The 23,929-nt window shown below is 38.3% G+C and overlaps 1 protein-coding gene across 1 annotated transcript; it reads right to left on the bottom strand.

The window, feature by feature from the left end:
- Window positions 1-463: 463 nt before the first annotated feature.
- NOP14 (NOP14 nucleolar protein) lies at window positions 464-23,865 on the bottom strand. Its single transcript, XM_065660305.1, has 18 exons — window positions 23,353-23,865; window positions 21,183-21,317; window positions 20,330-20,471; window positions 19,613-19,758; window positions 19,058-19,195; window positions 17,419-17,541; window positions 16,119-16,250; window positions 14,762-15,059; window positions 12,735-12,865; window positions 12,411-12,496; window positions 10,593-10,728; window positions 8,184-8,285; window positions 7,262-7,415; window positions 4,108-4,267; window positions 3,134-3,281; window positions 1,826-1,944; window positions 1,092-1,247; window positions 464-760 (listed from the first exon to the last, which is right to left on the bottom strand). Exons 1-18 carry the CDS (start codon window positions 23,548-23,550, stop codon window positions 661-663), a joined length of 2,604 nt encoding a protein of 867 aa, XP_065516377.1. The 5' UTR covers window positions 23,551-23,865; the 3' UTR covers window positions 464-660.
- Between the last annotated feature and the right edge of the window lie 64 nt (window positions 23,866-23,929).

Here is a 23,929-nt window from a genome sequence, read left to right as displayed (position 1 = left end):
TTAGATTTACTGATAGGATTTCACTGTCCACTTCAGACAGGTATGAATACACTGAGGAATCCTAGTTAATCACCCTATTATTAATAATATTATTAATTCTTAATTATATATTAAGAATTCCAGAGCTGTGCTCAGTTCAAAAACTTACTGAAGAGATGAATGGACCTACAGCTTTAACAAAGGACTTCTACTTGAAAGGCAGTTCCATTACTCCGCTGAATACATGAAGCAGAATGTCCTAACGCCACAGACTAATTAAAACGTAACTGCTTAAATTGCAAATATACCACTGTGAGAGCTGCCTGCAGTTGTTCAATATTAAAAAAGATAACAAAAGGTTTCTGCTGTACAACTTTGTGTGTATGTGTAATTCAAGTTAGACTAAAACCTGGTCTCACACACTTCAATTTTGATTATTCATCAAAATATTCTCTATTATTAAAATAAACAGAAGTATACCACATACAAAAGTGATATTTTATTTTCCTTATGAAAACCTGTAGATTTTTCCAACACGCAGGTTCACTTTTTCAAACAGATCTGATGATGTTGTCTCCTCAAAAGGAATGTATCCAAAGAATACAATTAAAATCTGTTCAAAAGCCGCAGGATTGGACTATTTCATATGGCAGTAAAACCAGTTTCCTGCTGTAGTCCCAATTAATTCTTCCCTTTTTTCCTTTTCAATGCTTTCCATTCACCTTCCTGTGTAGAAAGGCTACCAAGAAGTTCTTTCACTTTTCTTTTTCTGGCTGCATCTCTGCAAAACAAACAATCAACATATAAAATATTTCAGAAAGATTGTATTAGGGAAAACAATTATAAAAAGCCCCCCAACTCGTAAATTTCACTCCCACACACTTTTCAATAAAAACATTAAAAAAAGATTTGTATATTCTTAAACCAGAGAAATGAAACTGCGAAGTTGAAAACTCTTTAAACCGTAACTATTGAAAATGTTTATTTTCCCCAAATTGTCAGATTATATTTATTTCAGTATGGTTGATCGTTATTGTCTTGGCACACAGCAAAGAAATGAACACAGAGCATCAAGAACCTCCAAACTGGTGCTAGAACAAAGGCTTCATTACCTCTCCATGATTTCTGAGAGCTGCATTCTAGCCAGAAACTGGTTATCTTTCCGAATCTCACGAATGGCTCCTTTCAGTTCACGTTTATGTTTGTGAATCAACTGCTTTCTTTCTTGTTCCTGCTTGCTGCCTCCCTGCTTTCTTCCGAACTCCAGACTGAAAAGAGAACATATGTGTGAGCACAGAACACCTTAACAAACCCAACTTTCCCATGTTTTAAAGGCGTTTCTCTATGAATACTAGCTCAGCATTTTAATTCCTGCATATGATAGTATTAACTTGCAAAAATAAGGAGCTGCCCAATGACCATATTGAAAAACACACACCAGACCTTCTAACTGCACATCACCATCATGCAAAGGTCAAGCACACAACATTTACACTTCAATCACCCTATGGACCTTGTATTTTGAAGAGACTAAAAAAGCTACAGTAGAAAAATGAAAGATGACTGGAGAAAATTGGAATCTCCCAATACTATTTTTTTCAGACCTCTGCAGATGAATTCCACAGAAAGAGTCTGATCAGTTACTCGGGGATAAATGTGTACTTCCTGTTTCTTTCCCTCCCTACCACCCAAATAGCTGTTCCCTTGAGATCTGTGCAGAAAAATTTAGTGGAAAAAAATGCCACAGTTATCTGTTTCGTGTCCTCTTTTCCAAATCCTTCCAGCTTGCCGAAAGTCTTAACATTTAAACCCACCTTCACTTTTCACCAAGTGTTGCTTTACTTACACTTTCATAATTTTAGGTGTATACTGTTTCAATGGCACTGGCTTCCTTTTCTCACATATCAGTGGGGTGTAGTGTTTTACTTTGCTCTCCAGCTCTTTCAGAGCACTGTGGTACCATTCCTGAAAATGCAAATCAAATTCCAATTTTAAAAGCATATCAAAGACACAAACTACTGTAAATTGAATCAACAGCAATGTCCTCCCCATATGCTCTTTTTAGGGTAAAGCTGCTGCTATTCATTAGGACATTGCTAACACTAAAATGCTGTAAGCTTCCTAGGCTGAATAACTGTTAAACATTTTGGAAGTCTATTAAGATGGTATCAGGCAGTAAGAAAGATTTGTAGGTAATTTTGCTTAGGAAGGAAGACTAAAGCTAGTCTTTAGTCTTTAGTCCAGCTGCCTTTCAGGGTTACTTTAAGAGTTATTGTTCATTTTATTTATTTTGATAGCAAAAAATATATGCCATTTTGCACCATTTGCATTACAGGTTCTCTAAGGATAACCCATGATGCCTCTTTGAGGAAGACAATTCCGATACATTCAGAAGAGACAGATTAATAACTGGAACCTCATTGCTAGAAGATACACAATTGTCCTGTTTCAAGGTAGCTGACTAGGCATCTTTATGTTAGGTTTTCTGATTACCTCATCAATTTAATCCACCTACTGGGCTGTATCAAGATCTTACAGATTCATTACAAAAGTACAAGAGCAACTGCAAGACCTGATTACTGTTCTTATAAATTAAGTCACTCATGGAATGTTACTTTTATTACAAGCCTAGTGCTGTTCTCTTCAATTAGAGGAGCAAGACAAGATATACAATGAAAAAATACCTTGACTTCAGCAATAGGACAAGGGATAATGGATTAAAACTTAAACAGGGGAAGTTCAGGTTAGATATAAAGAAGTTCTTCACTGTGAGGGTAGTGAGGCACTGGAACAGGTTGCCCAAAGAAGTGGTAAATGCTCCATCCCTGGCAGTGTTCAAGGCCAGGCTGGACACAGCCTTGGGTGACATGGTCCAGTGTGAGGTGTCCCTGCCCATGGCAGGGGGTTGGAACTGGATGATCTTAAGGTCCGTTCCAACCCAAACCACTCTGTGATGCTATGATTCTCTGCTCTTCTGTTTTTTCACAGAAACATCACTATGATTTTTGAAGAGCACAAAACGCAGATGCCTGACCCTTGGAAAAAAAAAAAAAAAATCTCACTGCTTATACTTGGTTTTTGTTTCTTCAAGCACAGATGAAAATCACCAAATTTATCAAACATATCAATTATTTAATTCTTCAGGAACACATACCTGCAATTTTTCAGGATATTCATTCACTGGCACATGCTGCGTAAGAAGAATTCTCACAGGATGCATAATTTCATGGAATGATGGTAAAGACTCATACAGAGCTGTGCATTTTTTAATAAGGTCAAAACACAGGGCTAGACATGACAACCTGTTAACGCACAGAAGAATTAACAACTTCACTTCCGAAAACTAGTGGATTTTCAAAGAAAATTAGTAAGTTAACTGAATTTTGGGAATGTTAGCAGCATCTATTATTAAGACTGGGTGACAGAACCAGTTACAAGGTTGTTCCTAGCAGTTAATTCAGACTCAAAATTTCACTCTCCTAGGCAAAATCTATCAGCAACAAAGCTTTTTGTCAGTGCACAGAGTACAAGCTACTATTGTGCCTTTGCAACTGATGTGGAGTAACAAGTTTCTATACCAGTTCTAAAAGTGTTCTGGTACAGGTTCTGAAGTTATAAAACATAATGGAAACAGAATTAGTCATTCTGGGTGTGGAGTTTCTTTCTTAACTTCATAACAAAATGCTTACTCATCTCTGAAGTAAGTTATGCTATAACACATGTGCAAGGTGGAAAATGAGGCTGAATACAGCTTTAAGGAACATGTTTATTTACGGTCTTTCCTAACTTCAGTGCTTTGTTACTTAACTGACACCTTCTAACAGTGTTTACATATAAATACAGTCATTTCCTGCTGAAGAGCTTGACAGTTCAAAGTACTGAGCACCTCTTCTAACTCTACCTCACCAGTTCATAGCTGTACAGAAGAGGAATGGAAGGTCTATGCACTCCAACAAGTGCTCTGCAAAACATTCTGGAGAAAGATTAGCAACTTCATATGCTACAGAATAGTACATTAAAAATAAAGCAGAACTACTCACTACTTCTGTTTTTACTCCTAAGGAGCACTGTCACTAAGATTACCCAAAAGATGATCTGATATTTCTTCTGTTCACATTTCCTACATACCTGATATGATTCATTTCTGTTCTGCTAGTTTCCTTTAATTTATTTACAACACTCAGTGGCAGCTTTTGCTTCTGCCAACTTTCCAGATCCTTCTTATCGCATACCAAAAGCAGTTCTGAATTTTTCCCCGCTGGTGTAAATGGATGCACAACAATATAGCCTAAAAAATAAGAACAACAATCATTAAAGATGAATTCTAACCATTCTTTCTGAAGGAAGAAAACCAACAACTGTTTCTACGTTTTTAATCGTACTGCCTTAAAGGATACTTTATCAGTATTATGTTACTCTAATAATGAAAAACGCTAGAGAATGTATAATCATAGAGGATGATCAGGTGGCCAGAGTGCCTCCCATACAAGGACAGGCTGAGACCTGGAGTCGCTCAGCCTCGAGAAGAGAAAGCTCCAGGGAGACCTTAGAGCAGCTTCCAGTTTCTAAAAGGGGCCTTCAAGAAAGCTGGAGAGGGACTTCTGACAAGGTCATGTATTGACAGGACAAGGGGGAATGGCTAAAGCTGAAAGAGAGGAAGTTTACATTAGACATCAGGAAAAAATTCTTTCCTGTGAGGGTGGTGAGACTTTGGAACTGGTTGCCCAGATGAGGATCCAGGGAACACCTGGAAGTGTTCACTGCCAGGTTGAATGCAGCTTTCAGGAACCTGGTCTAGCAGGGGCCCTCAGATACATGCTCCTCTCCAACTCCAGCTAAGTAGTTTTAAAACAAGAAGAGCAGGAAACACAGAATATATACTGGGGCAGAGCATACAGAAAATGCTTAAGAATCACAGTGCTTCTGATCATAAATTGCTCTGTGAAACACTACTTATAGAGTAACATGAAAGAAGCATCTGAGGAATTTCACGGCTAAGGGAGAAAACTATTTGCAGTCTCTGACGGACTTTTGTTTTAAACAACTTCTTTGTTTTCCTTATGTCCTGCAAGCTTGCAATGGAACCTACCTCAAATTCAAATTGAAAGTTAAGATATTTACATGCTCCAGAACCTGTACACAGCTCTTTACACACAGGCCAGAAGTCAGTAGGTCTGAATAGAAATTCATAAGGTTTGAGAACGAAAGTTGTGAGATTATTACACACACGTATGAAAGATAAGGAACCAAGATATGCAAGTTTTATTATCTGTGAGAGTGTAGCAAATCTCATTAACAATTCCATTAGCTGAGGCTATCAACAATGACAATGCTTTCTCACTCCTTCCACCTCCAGCTTTTCTTCTTTTTTAAGGTAATAATTGGGTTTTTTTTAGTCTAAAGCAGACTGTATTGCAGCCTTTTATAAAGTTGTAGTCCACATAATTTTTCATGTGAGAAATTTATGGATGAAGCGCAAAATTAAAACAATAAGAGCTCTATTTTCTGATTCTACTTAACTGTCAAAATTGAACCCCAAGAAATTTGGTGTAACAGTATATTAACTTTCCATAGAACTGGATGTATGCTCATCTAAAATATTCTGCAATACTTCCACCATGAATACTTAAAACCATGACTGGATACTTTGCTAACTTCCAAACATCAATATTGACTGAAAAATTCTGAAAGAGAACAGTGTGCCTTTGACATATCCTTTATCAAGCTTTCCCTCACTACCAGAAACCAACATCATGCAAATTTAACTAACTAGTGCAAAATCATTAACAGAATTTCTAAGGAAATTAAAAAATAAAGTGGACCATTATAAATTACCCCTCTATATTTTAAAAGAGTTTCTTATGTGATTTTGCAGAACCCTATGTTTTGACTGTATGAAAACCCTTTTGTAGATCAAACATTCCTAAGAGAGTACACTGAGGAGAAAATACTTTAAGTGCTACGTAACCCACCCACTCCATAACCTCTTCCCACCTCCGTCTAAGAGTTCAGCTGTTGGTGTTCTGAGAATCCAGGGCTCAGCTCTGATACAGCCCAGCTGTGTAACCTTGGCTCACACTTCAGAGGAAACTGCTAGGCTGTAAGAGGCAGCTGGGAGAAAGTCTGTAGGGTACAGCCCATACAAGCTAATAAAGGTGAAACTGCAGTGCCAGGCTTGTCGAGAAAAGGGACTGTTAATAACTCAAGAATTCAAAAGAAAAAACACTCCAGCATGGAAAGGCAGAAAAATCCTAAAGTGGGTGAGGAAAGGGGACCTGCAAGACAACCACTCAGCAGTACTGAACATGTACTGGAACACTGCAGCAACAGAAGCTGAACATTCCTCATCAGACTGACAACTGCCTAGAGAACAGAGACTCTTCAGGTGTCTTATCAAGAGTGACAAGCATATTCATATAGAGCCTGTAGTTCATTACATCCCAGACGTTTTGTGAGTTTGCCAACAAATTGCTGAATTTTTCACTTGAGAATATCCTGTTGGCAGTCTCTTCCCGCATGCTAAGTGACTCAGAGCGACCCAGACAGAGATACTAACACATGAATTAGTTACTGTGCTCTGCCAAAGCTCCTATTAAGTGAATTATTGTCACTCAACTTGTCAACAAAAAAAGCCCCAGATCTAGAATAACTTTAAAGCTAGAAACAAATCCAAAAGAAAAGGTTGAAGAAAGAGGAAGACTCACAAATAAAAATCATTTGGTAGCATATAGATCGGATAAAAGATAAGGTTTATTATTCCTGTTGTCTACGCAAGTTACCAACCTTACAGTTATGTTATAGCACAGACCAGTCCTGTTTGTGGGGACAGCTGCCCACTACAACAAATCCATGTCAAATAAAGGAAAAAAGAAAAATACCAACTTTGTGATGTATTTTCCCTCATTTATCTCTGGCACAGCTATTAGCTGAAGAAGGAGGGTACCTGCAGCATTAGCTGCTGCCTCACTGTAAAGATCCAGGGTCCTCATTGGGAATCTATTGGAAACTGAATTTCAGAGCATAGCCCAATCACAGAGTCTATTCAGAACAGCAATATTATAAAAATACTGCACTGTGGCCAACATGACTTCATATCCTTTACTAATTCCAGTTGTTTCCTTCCTGCCAACACCACCAGAGGATCTAGTTCATAATAAGATGCCCAAGGTTGTGTACAGCTAACATAGCAGATTATTTTGGTCTTCTGTTCAAAACAATGAATTCTGTATGAAATACTTTTATTGACTTAAGTTTATTACTCATTTACTCTGAACAAACTCACCCTGGGCCTGTTTTTTGGGTAGAGATATGTGGAGTACTCCAAGAAGAAAACTGATGAGTTCTGGTACAAATCTTCTGGAGAGAGATACATATTCCAGGAACAAACAGCATATAAATAGCCCTTTAATAACATCTTGCAATGTTGTGATGCGACACTAAAAGAGAAATAAAAAAAGGCATAAAATATTTGTCATTAGAAGTCTATCCATCACCAATATAGAATCTCCCAAAAAGTAGAAATATTAAATAAGCTGTACATGTTTAAAATATGTAAAATTACACCCTTTGGACTTAAATGAAAATATCGGCTTTCCCTTGCCCTCACCAAAGAGTAAATGCAGAAGTGAGTAAGAAGTCTGTCAGAACTGGTTTAGCCACTAGAAGGTGCTAAACAACAAACAATAAGTTCTTCAGAAATGAACCAAGAAAATGTAAGGCTCAGAGCAACTTGGATATCTGACAGCAACAGATATAAGCAGGGTATTTGGACAGAAAAATAAGGGCATATTTTAACTGCACTGCAATGCACTTAGGTAAATTTTCAAAGAAAACAAACTGCCTATTTTTAAGTAAATATCTTTCTGAAGTAGGAACAAATGCAATATATGGAAGAAAAAACAGTAATGAATGATTTCAGACTGTATTCAGTCTGTTCTATTACTCCTGTATAATTTGCCATATAAGGGATTCTGTGTGACAGCTTGAAAAAATGATTAGATATGGTTTTGTGAGTTGGACTTTACTCTGCAAGGGCTTTTCCTTCTTCCCTTTTTCTTCCAATTACTATCTGTGACCACACTAAAAACAAAGCTGCCTTTTCAGTACATATCCAATACATACACTAATGTTAACATTATATTTGGAGTTCTACGAAGAAACAAGGAAATGAAGTTATATACTGAGATGCAACATCACAGACATACCTTAGTAAGTAGCTGACTCATGTATATAAAAGCAGGTGTTACAACTGGATGCCAGAAGTCAGAGGTTGGAAACAGCAGAGAGATAATTTTCAAATAAATAAGCTGAAAACACACAAAGCAGAAAAAATACAGTTAAGCCATTATTCCCAGGATCTTGAATTTCCACATATGTAACTGATGAATGAGTAACTGCTACATAATAGTCTAAAAATACTACAATATACACAATTTTGGGAAATCTGATACAATACGTGACTTACTGAGATGACTGTTTTATGTTACATGCGAAAACTGAATACTCAGTATAGGTCTAACATTGCATTAATTTAACAGGACAGCTGAAAGAACAGCCGAGAGGGAACTATGCCTCCTAACCCCATTTGCTTCCTGAGAAAATCTGACTCTCTTCAGCCCACCACCATGACACTCTCACACCGCAAACACATGAGCAAGTGGCAACACAGGACCTGTGACACCTTTCAATGGCTCCTCAACACAGACCATCAAGTAACCAGGATTCTCACATACCAGCACACATCAAACAACAGCAGCTGCAGCCAAAAGAACTAAACAGTGATTAGATACTAATTGTGAAAATTATCTAAGTGGATATTTACATAGTAAGCTAAATGCAAGGAAAGTTTTATTGTTTCAGCTCTGTTTCTCTCCACGAAGTTTCCGTCATAAACACTCTCCTGAACTATTTTGGTTACTAAATACCACAGTGCAAATTTCAGGTTAGATTAACAGCAGGCTGTCCTGGGTTCAGCAGTAGCAGTCATTTTTCTCCTTCTTAGTAGCTGGTGCACTGCTGTGGTTTTGACTTGCAGCATGCAAACAGTGCTGATAACACCAATGTTTTAGTTGCTGCTTAGTAATGTTTAGTCTGACCAAGGACTTTCTGAGTCTCGTGCTCTGCCAGGAAGGAGGGGAAGCCGAGAGGAAGCCGAGACAGGACACCTGACCCAAACTAGCCAAAGGGGTATTCCATGCCACAGCACATCATGCCCACTATATAAACTGGGGCCAGTTACCAGGAAGGGCTAGATCACTGCCGGGGTCGAGCTGGATATCGGTCAGCAGGTGGTGAGCGGTTGTATTCTCTTCCCTTGTTATTTCTCTTATCATTATTGGTGGCAGCAGTAGTGATTTGTATTATACCTTAGTTACTGGGCTATTCTTATCTCAGCCTGTCAGAGTTACATTCTTTCGATTCTCCTCCCCATCCCTTTGGGAGCTGGGGGGAGGAAGGAGGGGAGTGAGCAAGCCGGCTGCGTGGCAGCTGGGCTTAAACCACGACACAGGCACACACGCCTACTAACACAGCTGGTCTAAGAAGCATTCATACAAACAAGTTCATTGAGAACAGGAGAGTGATATAATTCTACCCTAAAAGATAATGATGGCTTGAAACCTGGGAAAGTTCACTGAAGGGAATGGAAGTCAGAAGCGTGACTGGTGGCATAAGGGTGACAGTGGCAAAATAAAAGTAGAAGTTAAAAGCTCACTACAACACATTTCCTGCAAAATCCAAAAATATCCTGAATAAAGACTCTTCAAAAGAACTCAATATAAACATTTTCCAAGCTGCAAGAACCAAGTCTTCTAAGTAAATCCTTTAGTCTTATTTTCCTTCGTTAGTCTAATTCTACCATTAGGTAGCACTGCTTCATCAAGCTGGGACACAGAAAACAAGTAGCTCCCTTTGGATTATTGACTTACAGTTTGTCTTCAAAACCTTTTAGAACAATAAACACTCATTTTCCATATGCTCCATTCTGTAATTCCCTAACAGCCATATACCCAGATACTGAAAAAGGAATCTATTCATATTTAGCATGGCCACTGTATTTTGGAATATTACTAATATAAAAAAAAACAGTCAAATCTCTCTGAGTTATTGATTTAGTAATTATCATATAAAAAGTGCCAAGAAATGTTATTTTTATACTCATAACATATCTTGTTATTTTTATTAACCTAGGAGATAAAGCACTTATCTACAGCACTTATTTGCACTTAACACAATTAAAGAAAACAGTACGTAACTGACATCACTTTTTCCTGTAACTACCCATTTGAGTTTCATCAGGAAAACAAAGAATGCTCTGCTATGAATACTGAAGTGGCAATTTTAAGTTATTTTCCCCTAATTAGTACTGGAGCCACACTTCTATTCTGAAGAATGCATGTGTGGTGGTTTGTTTCTTACGGGTTTTTTGTTGTTGCAGGGGTTTTTGTTACAACTTATCTCCAGCAAGGCCATTAAAAATACTGAGAAACTAAAAAATCATAGATACTAATAATTCATTATATACTTTGAGATATAAAACTCAGTTTTATATCTTCTCACTTTTACTGTACTAATGGAAAGAACAAGAGCTTTTTCTAGCGGCATGCATTTGTTACCGTGTCCAAGCCTGGAAATGTTGCACGGCCTTTGACTTCAATTACTTCTTCCATATCATGTGCAGCATCTCGAAGGATAAACTTAATACTGTCACTGGCTGCCTCAGGAAACATCTGGCAAAGATTGTACAATGGCCTAGTAACAAGAAATGTAAGTCACAATCAAGTTGCACCATTGATGTTAATTAAAACATCATTTTTAGGCACCTGTAGGAAGATTTCTTGTGTTCCATCCACATTACAAAAAAAACAAATTCCCTGAAATTATTATTTTTTTAGAAAGGTCCCTTCCAACACAAACCATTCTATGATTCTACGGTTCTTACTGTAATGCTTCTAGTTTACAGAGACATGTATTTTTCATTGGGCCTTGTGAGATGATCTTTATTTTGTTGTTTGCTAAATCTTAAATTAAAAAAAAGACCAAATAAAATATTAAGAGCATTAAAATACATTCCCAAATCATCTGCTATGGTTAAAACATATCCTCCTGCATCTCTTAACTCTACATTTTGCTGCACTTATGCATGCTGGCACATATGAGGCAGCCCATTACTCTAAATACTCTTAGACAATGTCAAACAACATGTGAAGCAGCAATGTGGTTAGCAAAATTGTTACTTAAAACAAGCAAAAAATCCCCACAAAGTTAGGTCAGCTCCTGGCCTATGGTTAGTGCCTACAAGGAGATGCAGTCAGGAGGCTGCATCTGTTTGTGAGTTTTTCCAGTATTTTCAGTTAAAAATGTCTGCAGTGATATTAATAAATCCCAGCTCTAGAAAACAATCAAAATGTGTTTACAGTTTTTCCATGAGGCCGCAGCATGTGTGACAGTATCAACGGGTCAGTGCTCCTGCTGACGAACGCAACACAGCAACGAATGTGGAAGCTACGCACAACACGTTTTTAAGAACTTGTTTACTTCAGCATGAAATAAAAAACATATGCTGAAAACTACATACATATAACTCACTGAAAGAAAGCTGATTAGCCTGCAAAGGCAAGATAGCAATCACAGACTAATTTTGGTTGGAAGGGGTCTCTGGAGATCATTCTACGCAACTCCCTGCTCAAACCAAGGCTAACGTCAAAGCTGAATCAGGTTGCCCATGGCTTTGTTGAGTTTTGTGTATCTTCAAGGGTGGAGATTTCAAAGCCTCTCTGGGAAACTTGTTTAATATTTAGCACCTTTACTATGGAGATTTTTTTTCCTTATATCTAATTGGAATCTCCCTTGTTGCAGCCTGTGTCCACTGACTCTTGTCCTTTGTTACAACTTAAGACAAATTTGCCTCCCTTGTCACTGTAACTGCCTGGAAGGTATTTGAAGACAACAACGCAAAATTGAAAACCTCCTGCGAAGTGTTTATTTGGAACTTTTATATTAGCTTACTGTAATACTCTTTAATTCCATTTTAATCTAGTTCCCCAAATGAATTCACAGAACGGAAACCAATGGAAAACCCAAAGATTGCAAAGGGAACTGCACACTACCACTGCAAAGCCCAAAACCCTTATTCAGCAGTCCAGACATCATGCACAGAAGCTTGCATGCATACATGGTATTATTTATCCATTACCCATGAAAAGCGTTTTGCAGATCAAAAATAACACTGAGGTTTTGAAAATGCCTTGGTACAATTAATAGCTCAAGCAGTATGTGAAGCAAAGTTAAAATACTATAGAACTGGAGAGTTACCAGTTGCCTGCAATCCCTACAGGACTACTCAGAACAAACAACATGCTAAATGCTTTGCCCTGTGTAGCTTTTCTGTTTAAATCATAAAGGAGCAAAAGTCCAAAGGATTTATTACTTACAGGACCAGTCTGTCAATGGTTCTGAGCTCTGGTACATCCAGAGTTGCTAACTCCCCAATATACTCCAAAAGGAAGCCAAACAATTTCTGCAAGAAGCATAGTATGTTAAATTAGGGGTTTTTTTCTTCATTGTACATATTCTTAAAGAGCACAAAAGAACAGCGAGAAAGAAGTTAAAACATGAAGAGTAGTATGCTGATTCTACTGTTATTCACAACACAGAAGCATGTATGTTTTATTCCGCTCCCTGAATATTTACTAAACTTACTCTGGAATTCAAAGTTAATTTTTATGTTTAAAACAAAACATAACAAACCCCCATACTTCCAGCTTTGCTTTGTTTCCCACTGCAAGGCTTGGATGATTGCATTTCTGAATTCTCTCCACTATTATAAGCTGTTGTTCTATTGTTCTTCCAGCCAATAAAGACTTAAATGTTTCATAGGACTCAGGAACTAGAAAGTAAAAACAAAAATTGAGCAGGAAGAAAGATCAAACTTAGCATATTGAATTCAACAATTAATAAATTTCCAATTCTAAAATGTCATTATTCAGAAAAGATACAATGCAGCTTTTAATTACCTTTTAAACACTAATAAGCTATCAGCATATATGTAACATTATATATATAAACATAAGTCAATAAACAATGCAAATGTTTTTCAACAAATAACATTCCATTCATCCTTGAAATTTAAAGGAAAATTTACCATAAGATCTATGCTTTAATCCATACCTAACTAGCTTTTGTAGGCAGGATATTAAAAGAAACTTGCCATTATTTAAGCAAACAAACCCAACCAAATAGCCCCTCCCCCCAAAAAAAAGCCCCAACAAACCAAACCAACCAACCATCAAAAACCCAAACCAACCCTAGCATATATTTAGTCTTTTGCAGAAGTCCACACGCTACAAAACAACCTATCTGGTTCAGTTTTTGAGTTTATGTGACTGCTCTCCAGTTAAAGCCAAACCTGAATGCAATTTAATAGGCTTTCTGTAATAAGTTATCTCTTTCTGATGGAAAAATGCAATTAAGGAAGTTGTTTGGAAGGTTGTTTAATCTTGCAACAGATATTTTTGTTAGAGAAATCTACACTAGGACAATAGTTACATGCATTATGTACTTAATAGATGTTTTGTGTACTACTTCATACGTGTCTTCTCCTTCCTCCTAGCACAAACCCAAAAGGAGGCAGACTTTGAGTGTCTCTAACACCACCACTGTTACATTACAGAGATTAAACCTCAAAATCCTGCTTCTCCCAAGCATCCTCTCTGACAAAAATATCAAACAGCAGAGAAAGTAACCTTTTCTCATATATGTATAGATAGTAGAATACTATTCTGGCTTCCCTTATACAAAACACTTGCAACTTTGGTTTGGATGTATTCAGAAAGGAGTACAGGTCTTTCAATTTTTCTCCCCAGTATTTATTTTTATAAGGCTGCCTGGAGGAGCAGGAACAGCACTGGATAAAAGAGATCTGGTTCCCACGGCTCAAAGCATAACTAGGGCTGATCACTAAGAATAACAGCTTCTGGCTACACTTAGAATAATAGAAGACAACTGGTAAGCAGGACTTCATGGATGAACATCAATATATTAAGATCCTACATCACAGAATCATAGAATAGTTAGGGTTGGAAAGGACCTCAAGATCATCTAGTTCCAACCCCCCTGCCATGGACAGGGACACCTCACACTAAACCATCCCACACAAGGCTTCATCCAACCTGGCCTTGAACACCACCAGGGATGGAGCACTCACAACCTCCTTGGGCAACCAGTTCCAGTGTCTCATCACCCTAACAGGAAAGAATTTCCTCCTTATATCCAATTTAAACTTCCCCTGTTTAAGTTTTAACCCGTTACCCCTTGTCCTGTCACTACAGTCCCTGATGAAGAGTCCCTCCCCAGCATCCCTATAGGCCCCCTTCAGATACTGGAAGGCTACTATTAGGTCCCCACGCAGCCTTCTCTTCTCCAGGCTGAACAGCCCCAACTTTCTCAGCCCGTCTTCATACGGGAGGTGCTCCAGTCCCCTGATCATCCCCGTGGCCCTCCTCTGGACTTGTTCCAGCAGTTCCATGTCCTTTTTATGTTGAGGACACACAATACTCCAGGTGAGGTCTCACAAGAGCAGAGTAGAGGGGCAGGATCACCTCCTTTGACCTGTTGGTCACACTCCTTTTGATGCAGCCCAGGATACGGTTGGCTTTCTGGGCTGCGAGCGCACACTGCCGGCTCATGTTCATTTTCTCATCGACCAGCACCCCCAAGTCCTTCTCTGCAGGGCAGAGACTGGTTGTAACCCCCCCAAAGACAACAGGGTCAGTCCTTTACTTACCAGCAAATATATAGGGAAGCTCTGATTTGGCAGCTTTCATTTTTGGATCTAGTTCCTCCACATTCTGTGATTCGTTTTCATTTGTTTTGTGTTTCTTCTGTTCTGTATTCCCTGCAGCTTCTTCTTCACTCTCAAGGTCAGATTCAAGATCAGAGTGGCTATCTGCAGCAACATCCTCCCCATCTTCGTTAGATTCTTCCTCATTTTCTTCTTCATTCTCGTCTTCCTTTCCATCTTCCTCTTCTTCTTCCTCTTGTTTTTCCTCTTCCCCCTCATTTTCAATATTAATTTTTCCATCCTGTAAGCAGAGAAAGTAAGCCAATTAAAACACTGATAAAGTGACAGCACCTCACCAGAATCACCATCCAAAGCTATCATTACATACACATGAACAGAACTTGAGCCTTGCTACCCCTGACCAAGCAGTGCAAGTAAAGATGGATTTTAAGGAGAGAGCATGCATACAGATATAAGAACAGTATGGTATTTCCAAGGGGCTGTAAGAAACTAGAAGAACAGGAGGTAGTGTATGAGGACCAGAATAATCAACATGAAAATAAAAACTGACACATGATATGAAAAACAAAAATCAACATCACTTACAGAAGCATTCTTGGTTCAAAAAGCATATTAAATTCTATGTGTTAAAATAACTTATCAGATAAATATTTGTTCCCATCCTTATCTTATTAATCATCAGTTTCAAATCACACAAATTTATTCTCCTCTTCGAGTGCAGCAGCAGTTCCCTTGCTACTTAAAACATGTGAGAGGATCAGAGGATGAGTATATGCACACATGTGCGTAAGAGTCAGGGTGACTCACTACATCATCTTTAAGATTGTATTGCTCTGCCACCTTAATCAAAGCTACTTCACAGGGGAAGGGATTTTTTCAGAAACCCACTTATCCTTAGGCTGAAATTTGGTGGAAGCTGTATCAAATACAGCAGTAATTAAACTTTTGGGCAGCAAATACAATAAAGCCATCTATAAAGTGCAGCAAGTTCAGCAGAAAGCCACCAAGACTGCTGGGGGGCTGGGGCACTGCCCTATGAGAGGCAGAGCTGGGCTTAGTCTGCCTGAACCAAATAACCACCTTTCAGTGCTTACAGGGGAGACCGTTGGGAAGGTAGAGCAACACTCTTCACCACAGTCCACAGAAGAAGACGCAACAGGCCTAAGCTGAAGCAAGAGATTTTCCAAGAACATACTGGATAAAGCCCTGAGCAAACTGGTGATTTCACAGTTAACCCTGCTTTGAGCAGAAGGTTGGACTAAAGGTCTCCACGGAAGTAACTTCCAATCTGATTTTCCTATCTTCTTGTCAGAACTCTAAATGAAACTTTAAACCTTACCTTGTAAGACAATAGATGTCTGTCATCTTTATCCAGAATAAAGCCATCAGCTAGATCATCGGCTGACACATGGCTGGGTTTCTTTTTATTCTCTTGTTCGTCTATTCCACGCATTCGACGCAGTCGATCTGCCTATGTTTTAGAAGAAGTACCACACACAGATGTGAGCCATCAATCAGGTAACTACATCAGAATGGAAGATCCCTCAAATACTACAGCTAGGAAAATCAAAGGAAAAATGTTAACTGGAATTACCCAACAAGTGGATGAACAGAAAAACCAGGACCTTGAGAACTTATGGGCAAAAGCTGATGATTCCTTATTTTTTTGTGGGGAGTGCAAACTGATAAGAGCACAGAGTTAACTGCATTATCTTATGTGGAAGGCTTTAAAACTGGGTTTACCGGAAGCATTGTTCTCTCGGGTTACAATTTATCTGCTTTGCTTATGAGACAATGCATCAATACTAGAAAATGTAAGCTTCTAAGGTGTTTTATGATTCTTCAGTGTTTAACTGTGTTTCCCATATGTGTAACAAATTTGTAGTAAACACAACCACATCCTAAGATTTTTAAGATATGCTAAATTTTTAAATAGACTCCATGAGCAGTATCTGAAGCAATAATTTGCAAAAGGATTTCCACCTGGGCAACCAGACAGACTGTGTATCACACAAGATGACAAGAACAGAAAATAAATCCTGCTTTCTCTTCTGCTACTATGTACTGAGCTATTCTGAGGTAACCTGAAGGTACTGGATCCCTGCAGTCCTCAATGTGTCCCAATAAAAAATAAAAATAGAAGAGCAATATTTACCAAATTATTCAACCTTTCCATAAGACCTGGAGCTCCATGTAATAGAAGGAGCATGCAACATTTCCCAAGAGAAGCCTATTCCTCTGCAAAGCAAAGCTATATACATGCTACTGCTGGAAGACTCTCACACCAGAAGAAAACAATAAATGACTTGCCAGTGCAGTAATTCAACTGCTGTGCAACATGATACTCCCTTCACTGACTTAGAAGCACCTCTCAACTCTGAATAATTTAAAACATTTAAAGGCAAACTGAAGAAAGATCAACTCATGTCATAAACCTCAACAGTCACGTACCAAGTCTACGGTTTTTTGTTGTAGTATCAGATTGCAACCAAAACACAAACAGAAGATTTCCTGAATTCACCCCCTCTGATGAGCTGTACTTTAGTAGAGCCACTTTCAACCTAAGGTCATGCAATGAATATAAGTGGTCACTCCCAAAAGACAGGCTACAAAACAATCTAAAACCATGACTGGTGTACCTCCAGCTTCTGGAGTCGTGCCTGCTCTTCTTTTGCCAGTTCTTCTTCTGTCTTCATTCTTTCTGAAGGTTTTGCTTTCATCTCGAATCCAAGTTCTCGAACAATCATATCGTATTCATCAGGCTAAAGGAATATTTATATAATTGTTTATTATCTTAAGTTTTATTATTCTGCTTTGCAGCCACCCCTCTGCCATACTAACAGTTAAGAAATGACTTTTAGGATATAAGAAAAAGGCCATTTCCAAAGAAAGCTGCAAGAATATTCAACTCTGTAGTAGACAAGGAATGGAATGAACACTTGAAGGGAAACGCTCTGGAATTTCACCCTCCCTGTTTAATTTAGTCACAACAGAAAAACTTACGAATAGTTTCCTTAAATAAAAAATCGTTTAGTTATTAATTGAAAAACTTAAAAATATTGTTTATTAATAAAATACTGTTTCTCAAAAGGCAGCTAGAATTGATAAATTTGTAGCTTACATTTCACTTTATACTGTCAGACATGAGCTAAGCTTTTATTATTTTAGTTACACAGATGTCTATCTTAAAGAAAACAGAAAGGGATGCTGATATTCAGGTTTTTTTCCTAATAGGGAAGACAGTCACTAGCAGAGATTACCCTGGACCTGTGAATAGAGAATTCTCAATAGCTGCTTAAGTCACTAAACCATGCAGCTTCTCTGAAATTCAGCCCTAGGAATTGTTCTTACACACAACTAAGTAATTTTCTCCAATTCAACATTAATGTTATAAAGCACTACTAATTCACACTTTGCATCCTTGACAACTCCTAAACTGGATCCACACAAATGAAGTAAAGGAATCTTATCTTCCTTTTCAGCAAATGATGATGACAAAGTTTTTGTCCGGATAGCACATTACCAACACATTAAGAGTATTCAGCATGTTATGAAACATCTTAAAACCAAAAATCAATATATCAAAATATCAGCTTTTGATCCAGTATCTTCTGTTCATTATTTGAGACCAGCTTTAACGTAGTTCATTAGTTTGATCTTTCAAAACCTGAATTCTGTTGTCAAGGAATAAATGGAAATTCACAAATGTTCTGCAATGTAATTCAAAATTTCTACAAGAAAAAAATAAATTGTGCATGACAACACCTGTTCTTAGATTTAAAAGTTCAGCTCCCTTAGTATAAATACCAATGAAAGAAAAAGCTTTGAAACCATAAGGTATATATTTAAAAGCAAAATTTTTTTGTTCCCTTCTTGTAGATACACTACCCAAGGAAATGTTTGTTGCCAAAACCGAGATGTTCTATCCAAGGAACACTGCAAAGGCATTCAAACTAAGTCAACATTCTCAACAAGTTTTGTTCTTCAAGAAAATGTTTTGCTATACAAATAAGCTGTAGCCAACACTGTTGTTCAACCTGCAACCTCTCTCTTAACTAATAAAAGCAATAGGTAGTTAAAATCAGATGAAACAGATAAACCAACCCCCTACTTTCTTCCAACTAACCAACCTGTCCTAAACTGTAGCATTCCTTCAACATGAATAGCAGGCAACATTTTATTTTACAAAGTGATGAACTCGGCCTTATACTTCAGCCACTGTAAGACAAAACTGTACGTTATTAGAACAAAAAAAAACCAACCAAACCAAAACCTTACCTTGGGTTTTTCTACTTCTTTGTCCTTTCTCTCTGACTTTGGAGTTTTGTGGGCAATAAGGGTTTGTATTTCCTTCCAGTCTTTGTCAAGCTTTTCTGTGAGTTCTAATGCACTTTCTCTCCGAGTTTGCCTCTCTTGCTAGGGGACAAAAAAAAAAAAAGCGCCAAATCAAATGCACCAGTTATGTTCAGATGGACACGACATCATATCTGCAGTGTAAAGCCAAAACACCATCTTTAGCAAATAAAAAATTTTAACTATTTAACATCTATTTTTAAGAGGTACATATTCATTGCAAAAGATGCAGTACAGAGTTACACTGAACAGCATAATGGTTGCCTACAGAAAAGAAGGGGAGATTTGGGGATACAAAAGAATGACAGATATTCAGTGTATTTGTTAAAACAAATACATAAGTCAGAATGACTTATTCAAGGAGCTTGGACTCTTCTCCTAGACATCCATCTCCTCTGTTTTCTATGCCACTACTATGCAAAAACAAATTGTGACCATTTCTTAATCGTGCTCATTTACACTTCAGGGCTAAAAACTCACCTTTTCTTGTTTAGACTTGGCTATCATCTCTTCGATGAGTTCCTTCCTAGATTTAGGTTTCTCCTCCTCTTCATCTTGCTGCCCACTTGGTGCTTTTTTACGAAGGAGGCCTCCACCCCCTCCAAAGTGAGCAGCAGTTAATTCAGCTGAGAAAAAAAAACAACACAGGAGATTGTGAATTCTTTCCAAATCCATACATGAGTGCTGGAGTGCTGATGGGACAGTATATCCCTATTCCTTGAGAATGGGAGCAATTAAGACTATTGCATCAATAACGTACTACTTCCATCCCTATGGGAATGGCCATACCAAAAGAGTTTGATGATAGACACATAATTTACAGGTGACAAACATTTTGTACAAGACAGGCATATGGGGGTTTTTCTCAATATTTTTACTAGCATTTAGGTACAGAGGAGCAAGAGAGCAATCAGAGAACTCATATGTCAGATTTTGGCCAAAGGGCTCGAAATACAAGTACTTATGTATGCTGAAAAGCCCACAGATGAAAGAACCTTGCCAGGTAAGGAGTTACAACTTACCACCTGCTAAAATCCAGAGAGCTGTTCTGTGTGTGATTAAGAAGAAATCAAATCTGTCTTTTATATCCCAACCAATTCTGTAATATTTTTTCTCACTGTAGAGATAGTGCTGAACAAATGATGTACAGGTACCAACAATAAAACCAGCAGTTGGGTATTAGCTGACATATCTTACCTGACAGTGTTCCTCTTTCTTCTGTGTCACTGTCACTATCAACAATATCATTTAGTTTTTCAATTTCTGCCAAAGACTGGCCATAATGAGTCAGTTCCTCATCTTCATTAAGATTATAGATACTCTTCTTTCCGTAATTTTGCTAAGAATAGTAAAAAAAAAACCACAAATAACAAAAGATTTTTAGTTCCCAGGCAACAAAACAAGAAAGCCTATATTTTTAATGCTAGTTGAAGAGATTCTTATTCCTGTATTCTGCTGGAACACTACCAGACCAACTTTAATTTTAAATACATAAAGGAGTATGATGTCTCACTCTACTTGTACATCAGTATAAGAAACTTTAGCCTATATAAATTATCAGTAGAATAAGATATTGCACTGCTCAATTCAAGAGACTAAGTATGATAAGGCAGAAAGAACACTTCTGCACATAAAATTCACATTACAGAATGATACCAAGAGTCCTAGTCAGCAAATGAGAGGGCTGCTGTTCAACAGCTGTACTAGAATCCCAATGTCTACTTGATGGTGGTTGTGTTTTCCTAATTTCCAAATCATAGTAATCAAAGCAGTCAAAGAAATCCACGCAATCAATGAAACTGCTTAAAACTGGCTTTCTTGCCTATCAGTGCTCAAAAGTTTCTGCTTCAAGAAGCTGTTCTGTAAAACCAAGAAGTTTTCATTAAAAATTTGATTCCCACAAAAACCTGCTTTTCATAAAAGTTTCAGACATATAAAATAACACAAAAGGATCACCCCACAGCCCACCCTGTTAAGGGGGACCCAACCTAAGAAGTCAAGTGTTTATTGTGGCTTTGGTTCGTTATTACTTTTAATTCCTATATTTTACCTGTCTTTCCAAAGTGAACCGTCTGATCATCTTTTCCTCTGGACTTATTTTGGTGTTATATTCACCAAAACGTTTATCTTTGAACACATTTGTCTTTTCCCTTTCTTTATATTCTTTCAGTAATGTTTGGGTGCGCTAGAAGGAAAAAAATTAAAAAAAAGATTAAAAAAACAGGAGATCAAGTTAAAAGACAGAAAAAATACCTACTTTCAAAGCCAAGGCAAAAAAGGCTCCATGTAACCCTGGAAACAATCCAATTTATCAAAATGCAATGAAAGAGAAGAAAAAAATGATTGAGAAAAGAGATAGGAAGCTCATAAAATATATTCAGAGTCATCAAGTTGTATTCTAAACTGACCATATGAAAATAAAATATGGTACACTATCTCACCTTTATTTTATCACATATCAAACCTCTGCATTGCCACTGAAGAATTCTAATTTGTCTGAAGCTTAGCGCCCAAGAATAACATAGTAAAGAAAGCAAACAAGCCCCAGTATCAGCAGAATCTCCTTCAGTCTTGTCAGCTAAGATGTATAAAACCCCAAGTAGGGACATAAATTTAGCTGTCTGCTTTAGTGTTGAGCACCAGGAGGTTTCGCATGAAAGTGGTAAAAGGAAGTTTAGCAGACCTATATGAGGTATTATGTGCTGTACTTATGGGGCAGGTAAGGAAACGGGTTTACTTTGCAATGCCAGTGATCTAAGTCATGTCAAGCATCTGATTTATTTTCTATTAAAGCCCCAAGACCTTAAAACATGATATTAAACATTCATGAAATTTTCTAAAATCTAAACAAAGAGTAATGAAGACTGAAAGCTAATTTAGAACTTCATGCTGAAAACATTACATAGTTTATAAAGAAAGAAAATGCTGGTGTGTTTAGCCTGAAAAAAACCCCAACCCTCCATGTTTATTTAAAACACATTAACTGAACTTCACAGAAAGGTACTGTTGCTATTAATTATTACTATGAACTCACAAATTGCTGCACTAAAGAAAAAGGCTGAGTTTCCTACAACAGGTCTCTGCAGCCTCACTGAGCATTCACAACTTTCAGATGCTGCTTTAAGTGACACCAGAACTCAGGTTTCAGCTACAACTGTCCCAGTTCTACCTGGTATTTACTTCTTGAACAGAACATATCAATTATCATGCAGCTTAAACACCGTGCTTGAGGCTTTAATATCTCTTAATACCTGGGATACAGAAAAGCATTTCTGTTTATCACTGATAAAATATCGAATGCATGCAAAAATGATAAACTATCCATTTCCTTTTGCTACACTACTTCAAAAAATGAGCTTCTCCTTTAAGTAAGAGCTTTAAATTCTGTTCAACAGCTTGTATGCAACATGTCAGAGAGAATCTCAGGGGCATACTTTCAAATCATGCTTTTTTCAGCCTTAACAGAATTGACAGGGGTTTTAACTTCTTTCTGGTTTGTCTCAAGGGACAAATAATAAAAAATTCCAGTGCTTCACTCAAGGACAGGGTCGGTTGCCAGAATCCCAGATGTATGTAGTATGACACAATGTTCTCCCTTATGCATTACAGATTTGACCAGGTAGCTAGTGATGTCAAGCAGATAAAGAAGCAATTGCAAAACGGTATAGATGGAAGACAGATTTACCCTCTTAAGTTAATCATTCTAACGAGGCCAGATCATTATTTTGCATCTCAACATAGTTTTACAACATTATTTAACCAGTGCAAAAAATACAAGCTGCATACTTTCCAAATCAATGGTGGTTTCTCTGTATCTACAGATCTCTCACTGCATTCAGATCTTAGTGCCCTTTCAAACTTTCATTATTACAGCAACACTGCACCACTGTAAGAATTTTAACATCCTGAAGTGACCAAAACTGACCAATATTATAAACACTGACAACCACCTGCACTCTGGTCCAGTATCTTCCTGCATACATGTGCCATTGTGCTCTGGGTAATTTGAAAAGAGAAACATTCCCACATATGCTATATGGGAGACTTCCACTCCTGAACCTTGTGAACCGCACTGGAGAGACACATTTTCACCATCTGCTCAATGTGCACAACAGAGGCAGCCTCTCATATGACCTGAGATGGCTCCAGGCTTGTAACCTCTCCAGTACAGCTATATCCACAAATGCCATCCTTCTTTACAATTTCTGATGCCCTCTTACCTTCTTGATGGCCTTGGACCGTGAGACACCAGGCAGCCCCACATCATTCTTGGTCTTCCTCCCCAAGATGTTAAACTTCTGCCTATTGACTTTCACCTCAAACGGGTTACTCTTGACCATGGCCATAGCTGACTTCACAGGGCCCCTGGCTGTAGAAGGCGCCGAGACCTTTCGCTTCCGCTTAGATGCCTTCCCCATTTTGGGCCTGGCTGCCTGCGGATGCGTGTGGGGAAGGAGAGACTCGGTACTCGCTCAGCGTGCAGGGGCAAGGCCGGAGGTGCAAACAGGGACAACAAAATGGCGCCGGGGAGGGGTGCCCAAAACACCCCCAAATACCCTCGGGCCAGACTACTCTCCTCCGACACCGTGCTGAGTCGTACAAGAGCTCCCCTAAAGCCTCATCAGAGCCGGCAGAGGCGCGGAGAGGAGGGAACGAATGGCGGACAGCACTCCCCTCACGCCGACATGCTCCAGCAGCACCGCACGCGTACCGGCAAGCTTACACGTCTCGCGAGATTGATTCAACCAACCATCGCGCAATTTGGCGTTCTTTTCCCCTCCCGCTCTGGGACGTGCC

Source organism: Lathamus discolor, chromosome 1 (assembly GCF_037157495.1).
Source record: "Lathamus discolor isolate bLatDis1 chromosome 1, bLatDis1.hap1, whole genome shotgun sequence".
Classification (NCBI taxonomy): Eukaryota; Metazoa; Chordata; class Aves; order Psittaciformes; family Psittacidae; genus Lathamus; species Lathamus discolor.
The sequence above is the reverse complement of the archived record's forward strand: the minus strand, read 5'-3'. Positions and strand labels throughout refer to the sequence as shown.

Coding starts and splice junctions, on each gene's coding strand:
- NOP14 (XM_065660305.1), bottom strand. CDS start 23,550: ATGGGGAAGGCATCTAAGCGGAAGCGAAAGGTCTCGGCGCCTTCTACA. Junction 12,497..12,734: donor GAAACAAAGCAAAGCTGGAA/GTATGGGGGTTT, acceptor TGCTTCTTGCAG/AAATTGTTTGGCTTCCTTTT. Junction 4,268..7,261: donor ACCCAAAAAACAGGCCCAGG/GTGAGTTTGTTC, acceptor CTTATTTTTTAG/GCTATATTGTTGTGCATCCA.